The sequence below is a fragment of the Microdochium trichocladiopsis genome, assembly GCF_020744255.1.
Source record: "Microdochium trichocladiopsis strain MPI-CAGE-CH-0230 chromosome Unknown B0I36scaffold_1, whole genome shotgun sequence".
NCBI classification, from domain to species: Eukaryota; Fungi; Ascomycota; class Sordariomycetes; order Xylariales; family Microdochiaceae; genus Microdochium; species Microdochium trichocladiopsis.
The window spans coordinates 3,677,827-3,694,847 of NW_025763544.1; the positions used below are offsets into that span (position 1 = coordinate 3,677,827).

General features: G+C 56.0%; 7 protein-coding genes across 7 annotated transcripts; 4 read left to right on the forward strand and 3 right to left on the reverse strand.

Annotated features, from left to right (window-relative positions):
- Window positions 1-370: 370 nt before the first annotated feature.
- Window positions 371-793, forward strand: B0I36DRAFT_358016 (uncharacterized protein; the record flags this gene model as incomplete). The annotated part of the gene is made up of 1 exon (XM_046157889.1): window positions 371-793. The coding sequence occupies one exon, from the start codon at window positions 371-373 to the stop codon at window positions 791-793; it is 423 nt and encodes a 140-aa protein (XP_046018805.1).
- Window positions 794-799: 6 nt separating this feature from the next.
- On the forward strand, window positions 800-2,218 carry B0I36DRAFT_14950 (cytochrome c oxidase assembly protein CtaG/Cox11-domain-containing protein). Its single transcript, XM_046148489.1, has 3 exons — window positions 800-1,166; window positions 1,274-1,742; window positions 1,932-2,218. Exons 1-3 carry the CDS (start codon window positions 1,059-1,061, stop codon window positions 1,988-1,990), a joined length of 636 nt encoding a protein of 211 aa, XP_046018806.1. The 5' UTR covers window positions 800-1,058; the 3' UTR covers window positions 1,991-2,218.
- Window positions 2,129-3,880, reverse strand: B0I36DRAFT_14931 (S-adenosyl-L-methionine-dependent methyltransferase). The gene is made up of 6 exons (XM_046148488.1): window positions 3,606-3,880; window positions 3,436-3,535; window positions 3,244-3,370; window positions 2,527-3,140; window positions 2,433-2,452; window positions 2,129-2,373 (listed from the first exon to the last, which is right to left on the reverse strand). The coding sequence occupies exons 1-6, from the start codon at window positions 3,761-3,763 to the stop codon at window positions 2,343-2,345; spliced, it is 1,050 nt and encodes a 349-aa protein (XP_046018807.1). The 5' UTR covers window positions 3,764-3,880; the 3' UTR covers window positions 2,129-2,342.
- A 699-nt stretch (window positions 3,881-4,579) lies between these two features.
- On the forward strand, window positions 4,580-5,455 carry B0I36DRAFT_358019 (uncharacterized protein; the record flags this gene model as incomplete). The annotated part of the gene is made up of 1 exon (XM_046157890.1): window positions 4,580-5,455. One exon carries the CDS (start codon window positions 4,580-4,582, stop codon window positions 5,453-5,455), a length of 876 nt encoding a protein of 291 aa, XP_046018808.1.
- A 150-nt stretch (window positions 5,456-5,605) lies between these two features.
- B0I36DRAFT_358020 (ankyrin repeat protein nuc-2) lies at window positions 5,606-9,407 on the reverse strand (the record flags this gene model as incomplete). The annotated part of the gene is made up of 7 exons (XM_046157891.1): window positions 5,606-5,791; window positions 5,861-7,659; window positions 7,717-8,518; window positions 8,579-8,629; window positions 8,692-8,814; window positions 8,878-8,962; window positions 9,403-9,407. 7 exons carry the CDS (start codon window positions 9,405-9,407, stop codon window positions 5,606-5,608), a joined length of 3,051 nt encoding a protein of 1,016 aa, XP_046018809.1.
- Window positions 9,408-10,987: 1,580 nt separating this feature from the next.
- B0I36DRAFT_371265 (uncharacterized protein) lies at window positions 10,988-12,276 on the reverse strand (the record flags this gene model as incomplete). Its single annotated transcript, XM_046159998.1, has 3 exons — window positions 10,988-11,367; window positions 11,425-11,958; window positions 12,024-12,276. The coding sequence occupies 3 exons, from the start codon at window positions 12,274-12,276 to the stop codon at window positions 10,988-10,990; spliced, it is 1,167 nt and encodes a 388-aa protein (XP_046018810.1).
- Window positions 12,277-13,205: 929 nt separating this feature from the next.
- Window positions 13,206-15,584, forward strand: B0I36DRAFT_260184 (P-loop containing nucleoside triphosphate hydrolase protein). The gene is made up of 2 exons (XM_046151116.1): window positions 13,206-13,608; window positions 13,673-15,584. The coding sequence occupies exons 1-2, from the start codon at window positions 13,387-13,389 to the stop codon at window positions 15,422-15,424; spliced, it is 1,974 nt and encodes a 657-aa protein (XP_046018811.1). The 5' UTR covers window positions 13,206-13,386; the 3' UTR covers window positions 15,425-15,584.
- The last annotated feature ends 1,437 nt before the right edge of the window (window positions 15,585-17,021 follow it).

The following is a 17,021-nucleotide window of genomic DNA, read 5'->3' on the forward strand; positions in this document are numbered from 1 at the left end:
GCGACATGCGGAGCGGGCCCCGCAAAAATATCCAACCAGTCCCCGGTGATGACCTCGACTGAGTGAGTGAGACAGCTCCGTCGAACCACTACATCCTATTACCTCCACAAACCAACAACGCTCGACCGCCCACCACGGGCATAGCACGCACAATTGCAGCACGTATTCTGGAGCGGTAGCCGTAGTACAAGAACCCGGAGCTGCCTAGCTCTCCCGGCAGGTGCCAACGGGGGACACTGGGACCGAATCCTTTTCTCAGCGCTTTTCCACCACCACCACCACCGAAACCAGCCTTCTGAGCGCGGAAAACAAGAACGGCCAGGCGTGTGTGTTTTATGTGCACCGCGCAAACAGGCATACTCAACCCGATATGAACACCGCCGCGTTGACCACGCTGCTCCGGCCGAGCACCACCACCATGCTGCTGTGCAGAGCCTGCTGGCGGAGCTCACGCACCGCCGCCGTCAGCGCAAGTCGGCGGGGTATGGCCACCACCAACATCGGCTCGACGACCAGCAACCCAGCGGGAAGGGCACTCAGGTCTAGAGCTTCTGCTGCTCCGACGGCGACGATGACGACCAAGATCAATACGGCGCGGACGACCAGCCGGGCCAGCAGCGTGCGGAGCGCGAGCACGACTAGCAGCGGCAGCGGCAGCGGAAATACGCCGCCGCCGCCGCCGTCAGGAGGCAAGACTACCATGTCGCGGCAGCAGCAGCAGCACGCGCTGCATGCCGAGTCGATGGAGCGCGTGCGGGCGCACTACAAGATAAAGAACAGGACGACTATGTAGGTTTCTTCCTTTCTCGAGAATTTCCTGTTGGGGCCACGCGCCCGCGTTTGGCTAGACCTACAGAAACACACTCCGCTCAACCTCACCTCGCATGAGCTCTGCCGGGAAGTTGCAAAACGAGAGACCTCATGGAGAGAACTTAACCAAGGGGGAGGTGCTTAATGTGGTCACGGATGGTGTCGCAGCGAGAGAGAGGAGAGAGGGCGGACGCGGGGGGAAAGGGCGCCCATGGCCCCTTTTCTCACATTAGGAGAATCAATACGCGATGGCTAACGTTGGGCGGTTCTGTCGCAACCGGGACAGGTTTTACACGCTGAGCATCATCCTCGGTACCGTTGCGCTGTCCTACGGGTCGGTGCCCTTCTACAAGATGGTATGTTCAACTGGCACAATACGCATAACGGCTCCCTCTATGCCCTCATTGTCTACCCCCACAAAAGATAAATAAGGACGTGACTGAATCTAACCAACCTCTTCCAGATCTGCCAAACAACCGGCTACGGCGGCCAGCCCGTCCGCGCCCCAGGCCACGGCGGCGCCGGCGCAGATCCCAACGACCAGGATTACGACCCGTCGGTGCGCCTGAAGCCCGTGACCTCGGCGCCGCGCATCCGGGTCACCTTCAACGCCTCCGTGTCCGACAGCCTGCCGTGGAAGTTCACCCCGCAGCAGCGCGAGGTCCGCGTGCTGCCCGGGGAGACGGCGCTGGCGTTCTACACGGCGACCAACAAGTCGGACCACGACATCATCGGCGTCGCCACGTACAGCGTCACCCCCGCCCAGACGGCCGCGTACTTTAGCAAGATCCAGTGCTTCTGCTTTGAGGAGCAGCGGCTAAACGCCGGCGAGACGGTCGACATGCCCGTCTTCTTCTACCTGGACCCGGACTTGCTGAACGATCTCAACATGCGGGGCGTCAATGAGGTCACGCTGAGTTATACCTTCTTCAGTATGTCGATTCTGGTCTTTCATTCTTTGTCTCTCATCCATCCATCCTGTCGTCACCCCGCCACACCCCGACCGACCGCCCTTGACTCTAGTGGCATTGCTTCGCCCGCGCTTCGTCTCAGTCTCCTCTGCAAAGGGCTAAGCGCCTCTATCTCCCCGTACCGTATATGCTGACAATATCACTCCACAGAGGCCAAGTACGACAACAACGGCGAGTTCAAGGCCATTCCGATGCCACAGACAGCATAGAATTGTCGTATCATGACGCCTAGCTCGAGAGAGCTCGTGCGGCTGTACACTATATATATAATTGTATCATATGTTGAAAGATAGACTAAGAGTTTCGGCGCCTGCGGGGGTCTGACGATTATTATTGTAGTGTCGTCATGGGGACAATGAAAGACATTCAAGGGGTGGCCGCCGCAACTTTTGCCAGGCACACTGGAAGAAAGAAAAAGAAAAATCCATTCTCGCTATGCTCGCACAGAACGACAAAACTTGCTATATCTGTGATGCCAGCTGCACGGCGAGGGAACTGCTAGACCCGGCTCGGTTCTTCTCGAGGGCCCAGTAGTCTGCTCCTGTGTCGCTTGTCGCTGAGCTACTCTGGCCGCTGGCCCCACACAACGTGTCTGCGTGGTGTTAGTTGGAACTTGATGTCATCACCAGCAATGCTGCTTGCACAACTTACAGACTAAGCCCAATATGAATCTGCAACTCTTCTCTGTCAGCACAAGCAACTCGACTTTGTCTCATCCTTCGAGCAAAAAATCGTCAAGACTCACCGCAGGATCAAGCAACTCCTCCCTGCACCGCGCTAGGAAGAGGTCGACCTCCTCCTCGCTATCCCCTCCCAGTATGAAGAGCCGTTTGCTGATGGCGTCAATGCCCTCGTACAAGTCCTTGCGGGCCATGTACCCCAGTCGCTTCTCCCTCTGGCCCTTCGCCCAGGGCCCAAGTGGGCAGAGAAGCTCCACGTGGTTGACGTCCTGGAAGCCCCTATCCCGCAGACGGTCGGCGTGCTTGGTCGCGGCCATCGAGTCGATCCCCAGCTTTGCGCAGACCTCGCGCACCTTGCGGCCCCAGGTCCACAGCGCAGAGCCCTCGGCCACGCTGTCGTCCGGGCTGTCGAGCGGGATCGAGAACTCTTGCAGCTCCAGGAACCCCCCCGGCTGGAGGACCTTGTATGCCTGGTCGACAAAGTGGTCCCAGTTGGCGATGCCCATGGTCAGGGCGCGGCCGTGGACGTAGTCGAAGCGCTCGTGGAAGGCCCACTCCATGGCGGCGTCGTCCACAAAGAATTCGCAGTTGCTGGGCACCCAGTCGGGCTGGATGGGGCTGAGATCGGTGCCGATGACCTTTACTTTGGGGTGCAGATTCGCAAACTCGATTGCCCAGTCTGTGTTTCTTGTTTAGCTGAGCTGGCGCAAAGAGAGGGCGATGCCGACTCTGTCCAGAGCCTCATCCACACAGAGATTGAATTCAAAAGTGAATGGACATACTCCCCGTGCCAGTGCCGACATCCAGGACATGGGTCAGCCGTGCATCTTTGAGCGGCGCCAGATGATACCGACCGCCAGCGATCTCGATCCAGATGAGATGCTGTAACTCGAGCCGGTCCATTTCTTGCTAGAGCGACCAGGTCAGTCGCTGTCGCGATCGCATAGAGAACTCTACCCAAGAAGTCCACTTGCAACATCGTTTGGCAAATGGTAAGTGCCATTCGCACTCTGATACCGCCGCCCATTTTCGTAGCGGAACTCGTAGCCCTCGCTGCGGAGCGACGTCGTGACGCTTGCATGACTAGTCAGTATGGAAGGTATGTAGCACATGCGGGCTCGCACGCACCGGGGAAAAAACCTACGATGATACCTCTGAGCCCATGGTTGAGTCGTCGTCTGGGTTATCAGAGTCAACGTCCAGGTGATCTATGATCTCCTGCGGCTGCGGCGACCGCGACTCGGCAGCTGTCGAGCCACGAGGTTGGTGGTCGTGGGCCAAGCCGGCACTGTCGGACTCCATGATGTTTTACTTAAGAGCTCGGCTGGGGGAACAAGAAACGAGAGTGGAAGCAGAGAGACAAAGGAGTGACGGCGAAGACAATGAATCTTAGATTGGGGTCCAGACGGTTGAAGCCGGATCGGCTGGCTGGGCAGCCCTCAAGGGAGGAGCTCTACATTGTGCCACTCGTGACAACAACAAGCTTCACCTAGTGGTGAGAGCTAGGGCGACGGCCTGTCTCGCCCGCAGCAACCAATGAGAGAAACACCAGCAGCCTCGAGGACCGGGTTTGAGACAATAGGACGCGGGTTTGGGTGGTCTAGAGCCAGATTGCCTCTGGCAAGGCACCAACCGTGGGCCGCCTCATCTGCCGGCCGCCATGGACCGATCGCCGCCCCCAGGGGGCACATAGGGCTGGCTGCCACGGCTCAACCCTGCTCCACCACCAATCGCGGCGGCTGATCCGTCGTCCTAGCCGGGGTCTTGTGTAGTTCATGCAAAGACTGTGCAGCATGCTAAGCGTCTTCTACGGCTGAGTCTCAATTATTCTCGCGCCCTGTGCAGGATGCAGCTTCCGAGGTCCACAGGTAAGTACCTATGAACTTTATGCAACCATGGAAAGTGCGACTTGCCCGCCCGAGTGCGTGCCTGCCTGGAGGAGGATCCGGCTGGCTCGAGCCCCACCCGTGACGCAATCCAGATTCCCCATACAGTAGTACTGTGCCCCACCACAACGAGCTTCCTCGAGGCTGCAGGGTCCAGCCCCAAGCTACACACTCCCACGTGCTTCAGACAAACAACAAGAGATCCAACCTCACCGCACCTCAAACCACCATCATGGACGTCTCGAGCAGCACAACCGCCCGCCTGCGGCGCACCTTTGCCTATCCCGACGACGCCACAACATCCACCGACGACGACGACTCCCGCGAAGCTCTGGACGAGCAGGAGCAGGAAGACCTCATCCTGACCCTCGCCGAGCAGAACGAGGCCCGCAACGCCCAGTTCACCACCGCCCTCCTCGCGCTACCCGTCCTCGCGACCCTGCCTTACCTTGTCGTCCTGCTCGTCCGCGGCTCAACCCTGTCAGATCGCCTCATCGCCCTCCTGAGCCTCTCCAGCCTCGGATCGACCGCGTACATGCTCCGCACGCAGGCGCCCGGAGTCACAGGGATATGGCACATCGATGCGTGGACGGCGGGGGTCTATTCCTTGTCCTCTCCAACCACCACCACAGCAACAACAACAACAACAACATCGCAACCTTCCTCGTCCGCGGTCTTCGACCCCCGCGACAATAACAGCAATAGCGCTGCCACAACCTCATCGGCAACGGGCCTGGGCCCAGACTACGCCGCCATGGGCGGCCTCGGGTCCGCCGCCCGCCGCAAGCGCAGACGCAGCAGTGCCAGTAGCTTTGGGGTCTGGTTCCCGGCCCAGAGGACGCCGCTCGAGCTGTACCTGCCCTATCTCAACGTGGGCCTGTGCCTGGTGCTCGTGCTCATGAGTGCGGCCAAGGCGTGGGCTAGTGGCGGTGGTGGGAATGGTGGAGGATCTTCATCGCCGTCGTCATCAATGTCTTGGGGCGACTTTGGCCTGGGCAACCTGCCTGCTATCGTCTATGCCGTGGTTCTGGTGTCCAAGGTAGTCATGGGTAGTGTCGACCCGGAGAAGGAATTAAGCGCGCTGAGGTATCAGTATAAGGGTGCATAAGGACCACATGAGCACATCAGCACTTGTTCACTATCAAACACGCTCCCGCGCCTACATTGCGTCGTTGACCAAGATGCTATCCCAATTTATCCAACTCCTGTGTGTCGTGTAGTCTTCTTGTACACATGGCCATCATAAATCGGTCTGGCTCTATACATCTAACGATTCGTTGAAACGCAACACGCCATTGCTCTTGAGGAGTCCATCAATGCCCTTGGGCAGCCTTGGGAACGGATCTGCTAATGGGTGAGGGTCGACTGCCTTTTCACCTGTCTTGTCAACCACCAGCGCGAGTCCATGCGACTTGATGGCGTCAACCAAGGCCGGTACCATGTCCTGTATTACGGTTAGCCTGTGAACAGCACAATTTGTTGCAAAGGGGCAGTTTGTCCATATCGCGCATACCAATAGTCTGGAGCAGCAAATTAGCCCCATAAAGTTGTTGTTCTGTGCGACCCGCACTGCCTCCTTGATCGAGAGCGAGTTGCGTCCGCTGATCTGGATCACACTGGGCGACGGCATGGCCTCCTCGCGGCCTAAGTCGTTGCAGAGAAATACGGGGAAATTGGGCTGCTTCCAGTTGAGAGTCGTGCACAGGGTCGGGTTGTATGAGCTGAAGACGACAGACCGCACCGCCTCGGGCGCCTGCATACGCGCGGATCGCTGTTTGCGCGCGTGGTCAAAAACGATGGCGAGGATCGAGTCGACAAAGACATTAATGTCGGCCGACGGTCCCAACCCAAATGCTTGCTCCTCCCTCTCGGTCGGGTACAGAATCTGGATGTTGACATGCATAGAGTTGGGCAGCTGCGCGAGGGCGTGTTCCAGAGAGACACCGGCCGTTGCGAGGATGCGATAAATGTCGGCGATGCTGTCCCGACCAAATGTGGTCAATTCAGACACCTGGCTTCGGCTGCTATTCGAGGCAGTCACGGTCCCGAACTGCTCGAAGCTCAATCGAGACACGGGTATCTCGACGCCACCGCAGTTGACAGTCCATCTAGGCCAGACTACCGGTACCCCGTCATTCGTGTGCTGCACATTGATCTGGACGAAATCACCGGACAAACTTGATCCAGTGACGAACATGTTCGGCGCCTGGTCCAGCTGGCTTGTGGCTTTCCAGTACGTCTCAAAGTCGGCTATCTCAAGTGGCGTACCCCGGAATGGCTTGATGACTTGTGTGTTGAAGCTTATTTGCCCAATCGCACGTAGGCGAGGATCAAAGAGTGGAAGACAACACCTGCCGGCAGTTTGCATGCGGGCCTTGAAGGTATTCGGCAACGCTACAGTCTTGGCGATGACCTTGGCTCCATATGTCGGAAACACATCAAAATCAAGGGTGAAGCTGTCCAGGTTGTCAACCTGGAATGACACCAGGCGAGTATCCTCCTGGAATGGGAGAATAATGTTCTTGGGGATGAGATCAGCCACTTTGGACGATATCGTGAGGCGTGCCGCAGGATATTTGCTGTCGTGGAAGAAGACGAGTGGCTGCTCTGAACGCTCTTCAAAGGTAAGCTGGACAACGGTCTTGGTGTCCAGGAAGTTGTGACCATAACGACGTAAGGGAATGATTGGCGGTGGCAGCTCCAGGACTGGAATGGCGTCGACGTCGAGAGACATGGGCATCGGCCCATTGCTGGTCATGGGTGTTAGATGTGCCTGCATGGTCAGTGGGCTTCTCGTGACGCCTTTCTGGAAAGGAACGAGTAGCCTCATGCAGGCCAAGTGCCCTTCCCACGCAGCGTAATAGACGGCTGGCAGATCTTTCTCGTCGGCAATGTTGGCGTCCACCCCAACATTCAGGAGCTCTTGCAAGCATGGGACATTGCCCTCACTTGCAGCGTGGAACAATGGCGTCCACCCATACAGTTTGTCGCATTGGTCGAGGTCAGCATTATATTGCTGAAGCAGCCGCAGGAGCTGTGGCGTCTGGCCCGACCTTGCAACGAGGTGCTGTGGGTAAAGGCCTTCAGCATCGGGTAAGATCTTCGCTCCATGCCGGAGTATCAACTCGACGATCTCCACGCTACCATGCTCGCAAGCAAGGTTCAGAGGAATGTGTTCGGCTTCGGAAGCCGGGTCTATCCTCGCTGATGCTGCAAGCAGTCTCTGAACACATGACAGGTGGCCATGAATAATGGAATGTATCAATGGCGTGAAGTTGTCGTGATCGATAAGATCAATAGTCCTAGGATCAGCTGTTTGTTCTGGTTAATTACAGTCATGGTGATCAACTGCCAGTACGGATATCATACCTTCCAACAACTCATTGAGCATATCCAGCCTCCCATGCATACTCGCGTAGTGAAGTGGTACCCTGCCGTAGACATCCGTCCGGTTGACAGCTACCCCGCCAGATACTCCGATGCCAAGGACAAAGTTGTTGCCGTAGATGGTCGCCTGGTGCAGACAATTCCTCTCGTTGATGTCGTCCTCTGACTGTATGTCGACCAAGCCTGTTTGCAGAAGTACTTCAAGCGATGCCTGAGGTGCTTCGTGTATGGCTGCGAGGAAGGTCCTGGTGATTCTCTCCATCAGCGTCATGTCAGTCGTGGACGATGTCGCCGCTGTGCTCTGCATCCGCGTAAGAAGGTCACGCAGAGAATCCAGGTTACCAGTGATGGCAGTGTCGAGCAGCAGAGAATCGACATCGCCCTCGTCGGTGCCGAGCAGATGTTGACTGCTGACAATGTGATCAGGCTTCCCCTCGAAGCTGACATGGTCTCCCTCAGCCCATGCTCCAAGCTCCTGTAAGCTGGTAGTGGCTTGGTCGGAGAGCTCACTGATGACCGTGGCGTTGAAAAAGGGCTGCACCTCAACAGCTCGGGATAGATACAGCTCTTTAGTTTTCGACTTGGATGTCTTGTCCCATTTCTTCAGAATCTTTGAAAAGGCAGTTCCGTTGATTTCCACAAACTGCTGGAGCTTGTTGAGATCATTGGCGAATTGCTGGAATCCTTCTTCGAGTGTGGTGAACTTGGCTGAACGGCGAGATATGCCTTGGCGGGCTTTTAGTACTCTCTTCTTGTCGAGCAATGTTTTCAAGCGAATTTTGAGCTGCGCTTGGGGTTAGCGCCGGATTCTGAGGATGAAACATTTGAAATCATCATCACCAACCTCAGCCTCTTTTTGCAGGTACAGTGCATTGACTTTCTCGAGTTCTCGTTCCTGAGACAGGTTAGTTGAGGCGGACATTCAACGAGCGAATCTAACGAGGGCTTTGTGCCTACTAGTTGGAAAAAGAAAGCTGCTTTGTTGGCTTGTAATGCAGCTTGGGTATCGACTGGTGTGTGCGACCTGTTCGGGTCGAGTTGAGCGTGCAAGACAGGAGTAGCGGAGAGTTTTTTGATGAGCTGTTGCCAGTTCTAGTTAGAGAAGTTCGCAGCCATGACTGCTATGGTAAATATGGGATGTACCTTCTTGAGCGCTTTGTAGTTGACAAAACTGGCAGCATACTCGGGCACTTCAAGCTGCCGCTTCTGGATATGCTTGCCGAACTTCCTGAAGGAGTGTCAGCTACTAACAACAACTCAATGACATGCCCGATGCCAACCAGGTGGATAAGAGAGAGATTTACATGGCGCTCTGAGCTTACGGGCAGTGAGCTTAAGCTGACGGCCAAATTATCCTAGTGTGTGACTTGGCAAGCTCCTGAAATTGCCTTGCAGGTCCTGGGCAATATAGCGATCAGATTAGCTGTCCATGCAATCATGTCGAGAAAGTCTTTGGGTGTATTGTAATGCGCAAGGCAACCGCCATTGGCGGTCATTCGGCTGTGTGGTGATGAACGGAGAGGGCGGGACCATCACGAATGGCGATGAGGCAGTACTTGCGTCTAAGGACCCCAATGCCCGTCGGAGCCCTGGCCAGAGGCGAGTGGTGTGTATCCAGGGAGAGAAGCGTATGGGTTGGGGTCAAGGGACCCTGTTGGACGGACGCACTGCATGTGTGGCCATGCAATGGCAGGTGACTAGAAGGCTTGCGGGTGTTCGACGAATAAGGTGCCGGTGCATGGTGCCGCGCACTTGAGGGCAACCCTGAGGCTTTGACCTTACGGTTCGTTGGCAGGAGTGGGATTGTGTTGCCCAGTACAATGGCGAGGGCCGTGGAAGCTGTAGTGAAGAGTGACCAGAAGAACAATTGGAACTTACAGCTGACAACCTAGCCTCGTCCAAGACTGAGTATTTCGATATACCCAGTTGTAGGGATGAGATGGCGTCTTCGGGCAATGGTTCGTACAGCACCTGACCACGCTTGCCTCTGACGGACGTGCGGGATGTCTCTCTGCGATCCTGGCGAACTGGGCCAGGGGTGTATCAGGACCCGGGAACCTGGAGTGGGCGCTCAGAAAAAGAAGCAAGTGCCGGTGGATGATATAAAAGATACAAGCTACACAGGGCGTGTACTGGTAAGATGTGCCAGCAACGGCTGCCGAGGGGTAGAAGAAATGGGAATGACAGTTGGCCCAAACCCAGGAGAGGTGCTTGTCGTGGGCCGAGAACAGCCACTTTGGTCGAGTTGTCACCGGGCAAAATTGCGTCGGGGGCGACCGATGAGATGGCTGTTGGCGGGGTCTTTGAGGGGAGATCAGAGGCGCCTTGCTTGATCCGCCAGCATCGTGAGTATGAGCAGCGCGAAATCACCCAGTGCCTGGGTCGTCGTGGTGCTTTCCGGCTTGCAGACGGACCATGTGGTCGAGCGGCGTGCCTGTAAAAGACCAATCACAGGCCTTGCTTCCTGGCAGGGTCTGCCTCCGTGACGAGCCAACACCGAAGCACAGCAGACGTTGAAGGCGGCTTGTCGTGTGGCGGCCGCGATCCCGGTGGACAGTTGACATGTACCAGTCCCGCTATGTGCGGCCGGAGTGGTCCCTCGAGGCTGGCGCTGTGATGGCGTCGCGAGTCCCGGTTCGCATGTGCGATGTTTGACAGACCAATGAGATGCCGTAGGTCACCCTCGTGCTCGCTCGACATGTCAATCGGCAACAACTGCGGTCCATGAACCCTGCCCGGGAGCTTTCCCAACTTGGCAAGCGCCCCTCTCTCCGTGGTGCCTTTTTGCAGGGCCCTGCCGCCAGAGCCCCCGGTCCTCCCAGGTAGCCACCAGCAGACTGAGCCGACGGAGCATGGCTCGCTTACACGTACTTGAGACAAAAGCATGATGAGGTAATCGATGAAATGACGTATGCACGAGCTGGCTCATAGTCCATGCGCAGCAATGGACGGTGTATTTCCACAATATAGGCACCGCCTAGATTCTTCACATTCGAGCAAGGTTGAGCATGACACGGTTGGCGCATGTGCTGCAGTGGACAGATGGGGAGCCGAAGCATGCATTAAATGCAAGAAGACCCAGGCACAACCAAAGATGCGACAGTGCTGCAACTACAAACTTGAATCAATCGGCGACTCTGAAGATGTGGTATCGAAAATTCGAAATAGAAAGCCTCCAATCTAGCCGACTTCAGCTCCAGTATCCGCTGCCGGTCCGCGCTCTATCTTGTCGTGCTCTAACCAAAGGCCTTGCTCATTTCTTGTCCTTTGGCTTGCTGTCGACGAGGCTGTCAGCCATGGCATCGGCTGTTGCTTGTTGGAGCCTTTCACTGTCCTCCATCTTGATCCCTTTGTCCTTGGTGTCCTTTTCATCCTCGCTGTCGCCAAGACTAAAGGGATCATTCTCAGTAACCGGGTTGTGCTCCTGCGTAGACAGAGGCTGCCACTTGCTCTGTCTACCAGAAGGCGCGGGAGAGACATTGTCCTTGGGTGGAACTCTGGGGGATGCATCATAGGCATCAATGTCCTCAGCTCCATCCTTAAAAGCAACCTTGCGGCCCTCGGGCCGGGGCGAAACCGACGCAGATGTTCGGTTGACGTTTTGTGTGCTTGATGTCCGGTTCGGAATTGGCGCTATTCCACCTTGGTTAGCACCTGACCTGTCACATCGAGAGCACGCTCATCACTTACTTCCATCGGGGTGAAGTCTGATGCCGGCAAAGTCATCACTCAGAACCTGAGGGTCGGCATCATAGCGATCGTAGTCGTTACTGCGGCGACTTGCCTCGCCTTCTCGCCTTCCGTATGTGCCCATACGATCCTGCTGTCTTGCGCGCTCGTGTTCTGCGGCCTCCTCGTCCATGGCATCGTCAATCTTCTTCTTGATCGAAGTGAACCATGTATTGACTGTCTTTTGAGTCTCCTGGAAGCCTTTGCGCAGGTTGTCGCGGATCACTGGAAGATCGTCATCGAGGAAACTGTGCTCGCGATCGTACATTTCGTTGGGTTTGAGGCCAGTCGCCTGACGACGAGGCGCCTGTCCGCGGCTGGAGGTCCTGGCTTCGTATGCGCCAACGTTGTCATAGTGCTCGGCGAGCTGACGTGCGTATCGCTCATCGGCTTCCAGCTGGCTCACAGCCTCTCCGCGAGCAGGGCGTGGGGGTTGCGGCGGGGGTGCAGGTTCGAAGGACGCTTCTTGCTGAACCGCATCTGGATCGCTCATCCCTAAGGGGGGCGTTAGCAACGCGCTATACAGCCAATACTGACGTGCTGCAATAGTGAGTACATACCAAGCAGAGCATTAAAGGCAGGGTCGATGCGGCCGCCACTGGCGGTCAGGACTGCGCGGATGACGGAAAGGTCGATCGTGGGGAATGCCTCTCTGAGGGTCTGCTCGTTCTTCTGCTGCTGGCTCACGGGCCGCGGTGGCTTGCTTGGTGGCGCCTCGTCCGCCGTTGTCTGAGCCGAGGGCTTGCTGGTCGATCCAGGTTGTGCGTTGTCGTTGTCCAGGGGGACGGTGTCCTGAACATCGTCGTCGTCCATGTCGAATGGTTTTACTGTCGTGGGGGATTCGGGAGTAGATGAGGATTGGGTCGTCTTGGACTACAAGGCACGTGGGTCAGATTGGCGCAACGATGAGGAGTATAGTATTGGAAATGGACAAGAAGCTTGTAGCTCGAGCTCGGGGGTGGTCGAGCCCGTTGCCACAGCAGGACGGAGCCTGGGCGGGTTGGTAGCTCAGGGGTTCCTGGCGCAGGGGACTGACCGCATCGGTGGGCGCAGATGCCGCCATCTCTGGTGCAAAGGTGTGAAGAACACTTGTCTTGGGGGTTTTGTTATGGACAACAACGTCGGTGATGGCCAGAAGAACCTTGGAAGCTTGTCAGTTGCAAGGATAGAGTAAATACGCTTGCTGCCTGTCAGATGATGGCGAGGTCCAGACTCCAAACGTACCCCAGCCCCGCGAGCCCCGCACCGTTCCAGCTTGGTGGCCCGAAGCCTACATACGTACCTTAAAGAGCGGGCGATACATGCAATCAAGAATTTGAGGCACCGACAAAAGCCATGCAGGCAGCCATGCAAGGTGCAGCTACCCTTATTTCACGCAAGTCTCAGTGTGGCCAGCTCCGGGCTCCAGAATACCTCATCCGCGCATCACCCAGCTTGATTGCGTCATCCGGCACCGCCACCAGAGCAGACGTGTAGGCAGGAGCAGGTCTACCTCAAGCACCTGCGGTGGCCTTGAGCTCCCGCTTTGATGACCACGACGACTTCTCCGAGCTGAGGACTCAGAACCATGACTGGCAGGGAGACCTAAGCTCAACACCTGGCTCTCTTGTGACTGTGAGTCTCGGACGGTGACTTCGAGACGGCTCCCGAGCCTGCGAACCAGTCACGTTGGGTCACAGCAAGGAGCTCAGTCAGCCCCACTTTGTGTGCATGTTTCGGCTCAATAGCCACTTCGACAAATTGTAGCTGCATGCAGGCCTCGCCTGTGTTAGTGACAGACTACCATAGTAAGGACGACCAACATGCCAATGACCTGCACCCGTGTCACTTGAGGTCTTGGGCTGGACTGTCGAGGCAAGACGTGTCAACACTGCGAAACAACAGCTCCAAGGACCCACGGGCCTTTCTGTTGGCTTTCCTGTCATGGCGGACTTCGATCTTAATTCGTCCTATATTCCTGCCTTGCACAAACCCTCGGCACTGCTGCCTGTTGCCAAGCATCGGGAGAGCCTGCTGTTCCTCATAGAGACAAATCCAGTCACAATTGTCGTCGGTCAGACTGGCTCCGGCAAGACTACACAGATCCCTCAGTTCCTCGAAGCCGCCGGCTGGTGCAGCGACGGCAAGATCATTGGTATCACACAGGTATGTCCTCTCACAAGCATCCAGCCCAGGCTCGCATTATCCAGGTACTGATCCCTTCTTGCAGCCAAGACGCGTAGCTGCTACTACTGTCGCAGTCCGTGTCGCCGAAGAATATGGCTGCGAACTCGGCAAGCAAGTCGGCTACTCAATCCGCTTCGAAGATGTCACATCAGCAGTAACAAGTATCAAGTTCATGACAGACGGATTGCTGATCCGAGAAGCGCTCGTCGATCCCCTCCTTTCCCGGTATTCCGTGATCATGGTCGATGAAGCCCATGAGAGATCGATAAGCACCGACATACTTCTGGGATTGCTGAAAAAGATTTTACGTCGAAGGCCGGAGCTGCGTATTATCATTAGCAGCGCCACCCTGCAGGCTGACGAGTTCTTGCGCTTCTTTGCTGATGGCGACGCGACTGGAAGCCAACCAGGAGCAATCATCACTTTAGAGGGCAGAACATATCCAATCGATGTGCTATATCTGGAACAAGCCACCGAGGACTATGTAGAGTCTGCGGTTTCTACTGTGTTCCAAATCCACCAAAAAGAAGCTGCTGGTGATATCCTTGTGTTTCTTACTGGCCGCGAGGAGATAGACTCGGCAGTGCAAGCGATTGAAGAGCGATCGGCCCAGCTCTCGCAGGGCTCTAGCAGGATCGTCCCGCTCCCACTCTACGCGGGACTGACCACGGAGCAACAGATGTATGTGTTTGAACCGGCAGCGGCGAACACAAGAAAGGTCATCCTCTCGACGAATATCGCGGAGGCATCAGTCACGATCGACGGCGTCGTCTACGTCGTTGACTGCGGATTCGTCAAGCTTCGTGCCTTCAATCCCCAGACAAGCATTGAGAGCCTGACGGTTACACCGGTATCGAAGGCATCTGCCCAGCAAAGAGCTGGTCGGGCTGGCCGGACCAGACCCGGCAAGTGCTTCCGGCTTTACAGCGAAGATGCTTACCAGTCGCTGCCCGACATCACTGCACCCGAAATCCAACGCTCGAACCTGGCACCTTTCATTCTCCAGCTCAAGGCTCTCGGCATAGACAACGTTGTGCGATTTGATTATTTCACTCCACCGCCAGCAGAACTTATGCTGAGAGCCACTGAACTGCTGTTCTCACTTGGCGCACTCGACGAATATGCCAAACTGACTCGGCCACTAGGCATGCGCATGGCGGAACTTGCCGTCGAACCGATGATGGCGAAAACACTGCTCTCTTCTCCCGCCTTTGGCTGTCTCGAGGAGATGCTGTCTATTGCTGCCATGACGGCTTTAGGCGGCTCTGTGTTCTATGCAGACGGCAATAAAAAGCAGCTAGACGGTGCACGCCGTCGTTTTGCAGCGGAAGAAGGTGACCACTTGACCCTTTTGAATATCTATCAAGCTTTTGTCACCAAGGGCAAAAAGGAGTCCAAATTCTGCCATGAAAATCACCTCAATTACAAGTCTCTGCTGCGCGCTGTGAGCATTCGAGGGCAGCTCCGCCGTTATCTGGAGCGCTTCGGCTTGACAGCCGAGATAGCATCCCAGAATCCTGCAATCCCCAAAGCAGAGTCGATTCGGCGGTGCTTGACAACCGGATTCTTTGCGCATGCGGCGAGAATGCAGCCTGATGGCACATTTCTCAATGTCGCTGGAGGCACAGTGCTATACGCTCACCCCAGCTCTCTCATGTTCAACAGGAAGGCGGACTGGGTCATATTTCACGAGGTCATCGAGTCAGGGAAGAAAACGTTCATCCGAGATGTCACCAAGATTGAGAAAGCATGGCTGTTGGAGTACGCCGCAGACTTCTACCAGCTCAAGACCTAGCTGAGGTAGCCGCAGTACTTGGAGAGTCAGAATCCATGGAGTATGTTCTTGACACGCAATGACTCCAGAGATATCACTACCTGAATCCCATGGTCGTAGGCAACGCCAGTAGCCCTGGTTCCGATTTGCTCAGGATTTCGTCGATCTCGTCGATCTGCCCTTTCATGCATGGACAATCTGTATGACAAGACCCGGGCGACCTTTTGCAAACTTTGATTACACCCAGCCTGCCTTTTTTGAAACCAGGCAACTTCATATCTCGACCATGAGCGAGATTAACCGCTTCTAACTTCAAGACTGGCATTGACCTACGTCACCGCTGCCCACAACTGGATGAGGCCGAGAGCTGTTAATTCAGCCAAACAAGGTACTCGAGTCAGATCCGTCGTAGTTTCCGGAGTCAGCCAGGGTCCGGGCCTGGAACCCGAGCAGGGAACCCATGGAGTACTAACGTGGGGCCATGCCTACAGTATTCTAGGCTAGTACGCGTATGTACTACGTACGTACCTCTGGTCGAGTTGCTGTGGAACTTTCTTGATGGGCCCACGCCAGCCCGGCCCAACTCCACCGGGAGAACATGCACCACCAACTTATTGAAAACCACCAGCTGGCTTGGCTCGCTTCTGTCGTCCCGTAATCTTGGTGGCGATGCCCTCTCTGCTGCACATGACTTTTTGTATGCCCTCCATGCCCATATCGCAGCAGGCGAGAGACAAGACTCACAAGGCGGACTAACCAGATCTCGGGTGCGGCGTGGAAGGCCGGGTGCCATCTTTGAGCAGGGCAGCACCACTTGCGGCAGTCAGCCGTGTTCTGCATAATTACCTACCTACCTAGGTAGACAGGTAGTGGTCTCAAGCGCGCCAGATTTTCCAACAGCACGCGTCTGCTTACTGTCACGATATCGGTTAGGCTGGTGCGACTTCAGACGATGGATGGGCCCTTGTCCGAGGGTGATTACATCGTTCAATTCAATTTGTGTGATCTCCTAGCATATGAAGCGCGTTTCAGATAAATCGAGATTCACCGCTGTGTAAGCGGCTGAGTGCGAAGCCCGATGCTAAATCATCACAACCCGGCATACGTACGCCAACGTAGTAAGTAGCGTGGTATACCTTGACGTTAAGTCCTGCCTCTCCGGCTTCTGAACGCGAACGATGGAAAAACGTATAACACCTTCAGCTCATTATCCATTTATCAAAGAGGAAACACATGGATGTCCTCGCCGCCTGTTCGACGACTCTTAGTATCCTTTGAGTCGAGACACTGCGACTGCGAACGATAGTCCACCACTAACTGTCCACTTGACAACGCCATGCACAAAGAAAAAGAACAAAAAACTCAAGACAAAATAAACATGGCCGGCACAAGCGGGTATGCACGACCGGTGGAGCGAGAGGCTACGCCGTACCCACCAGCAGCACCCGCCCGCCGAGAAGGAAGGGGGTTCTGCCTGTGATGATGGTGGCGCTGCGAGAATTGCTGGCGCCGTCCCGTGGTGGCTGGCTCGCGTGACGGCAGTCGATGTTGTGCAGGTCGACATGCAGACCGGGTATGCACCATTTCTGAAGCTTGTCTTGTGCGTGTGCCACTGATG

Bases quoted from the DNA above. Each gene is read 5' to 3' on its own strand.
- B0I36DRAFT_14950 (XM_046148489.1), top strand. From the start codon at position 1,059: ATGGCTAACGTTGGGCGGTTCTGTCGCAACCGGGACAGGTTTTACACG. The intron at 1,167-1,273 runs GTATGTTCAACT...AACCTCTTCCAG, and splicing joins CGGTGCCCTTCTACAAGATG to ATCTGCCAAACAACCGGCTA. The intron at 1,743-1,931 runs GTATGTCGATTC...ATCACTCCACAG, and splicing joins GCTGAGTTATACCTTCTTCA to AGGCCAAGTACGACAACAAC.
- B0I36DRAFT_14931 (XM_046148488.1), bottom strand. From the start codon at position 3,763: ATGGAGTCCGACAGTGCCGGCTTGGCCCACGACCACCAACCTCGTGGC. The intron at 3,371-3,435 runs GCAAGTGGACTT...TGGTCGCTCTAG, and splicing joins ACCATTTGCCAAACGATGTT to CAAGAAATGGACCGGCTCGA. The intron at 2,374-2,432 runs GTAAGTTGTGCA...AACACCACGCAG, and splicing joins ATTCATATTGGGCTTAGTCT to ACACGTTGTGTGGGGCCAGC.
- B0I36DRAFT_260184 (XM_046151116.1), top strand. From the start codon at position 13,387: ATGGCGGACTTCGATCTTAATTCGTCCTATATTCCTGCCTTGCACAAA. The intron at 13,609-13,672 runs GTATGTCCTCTC...CCCTTCTTGCAG, and splicing joins AGATCATTGGTATCACACAG to CCAAGACGCGTAGCTGCTAC.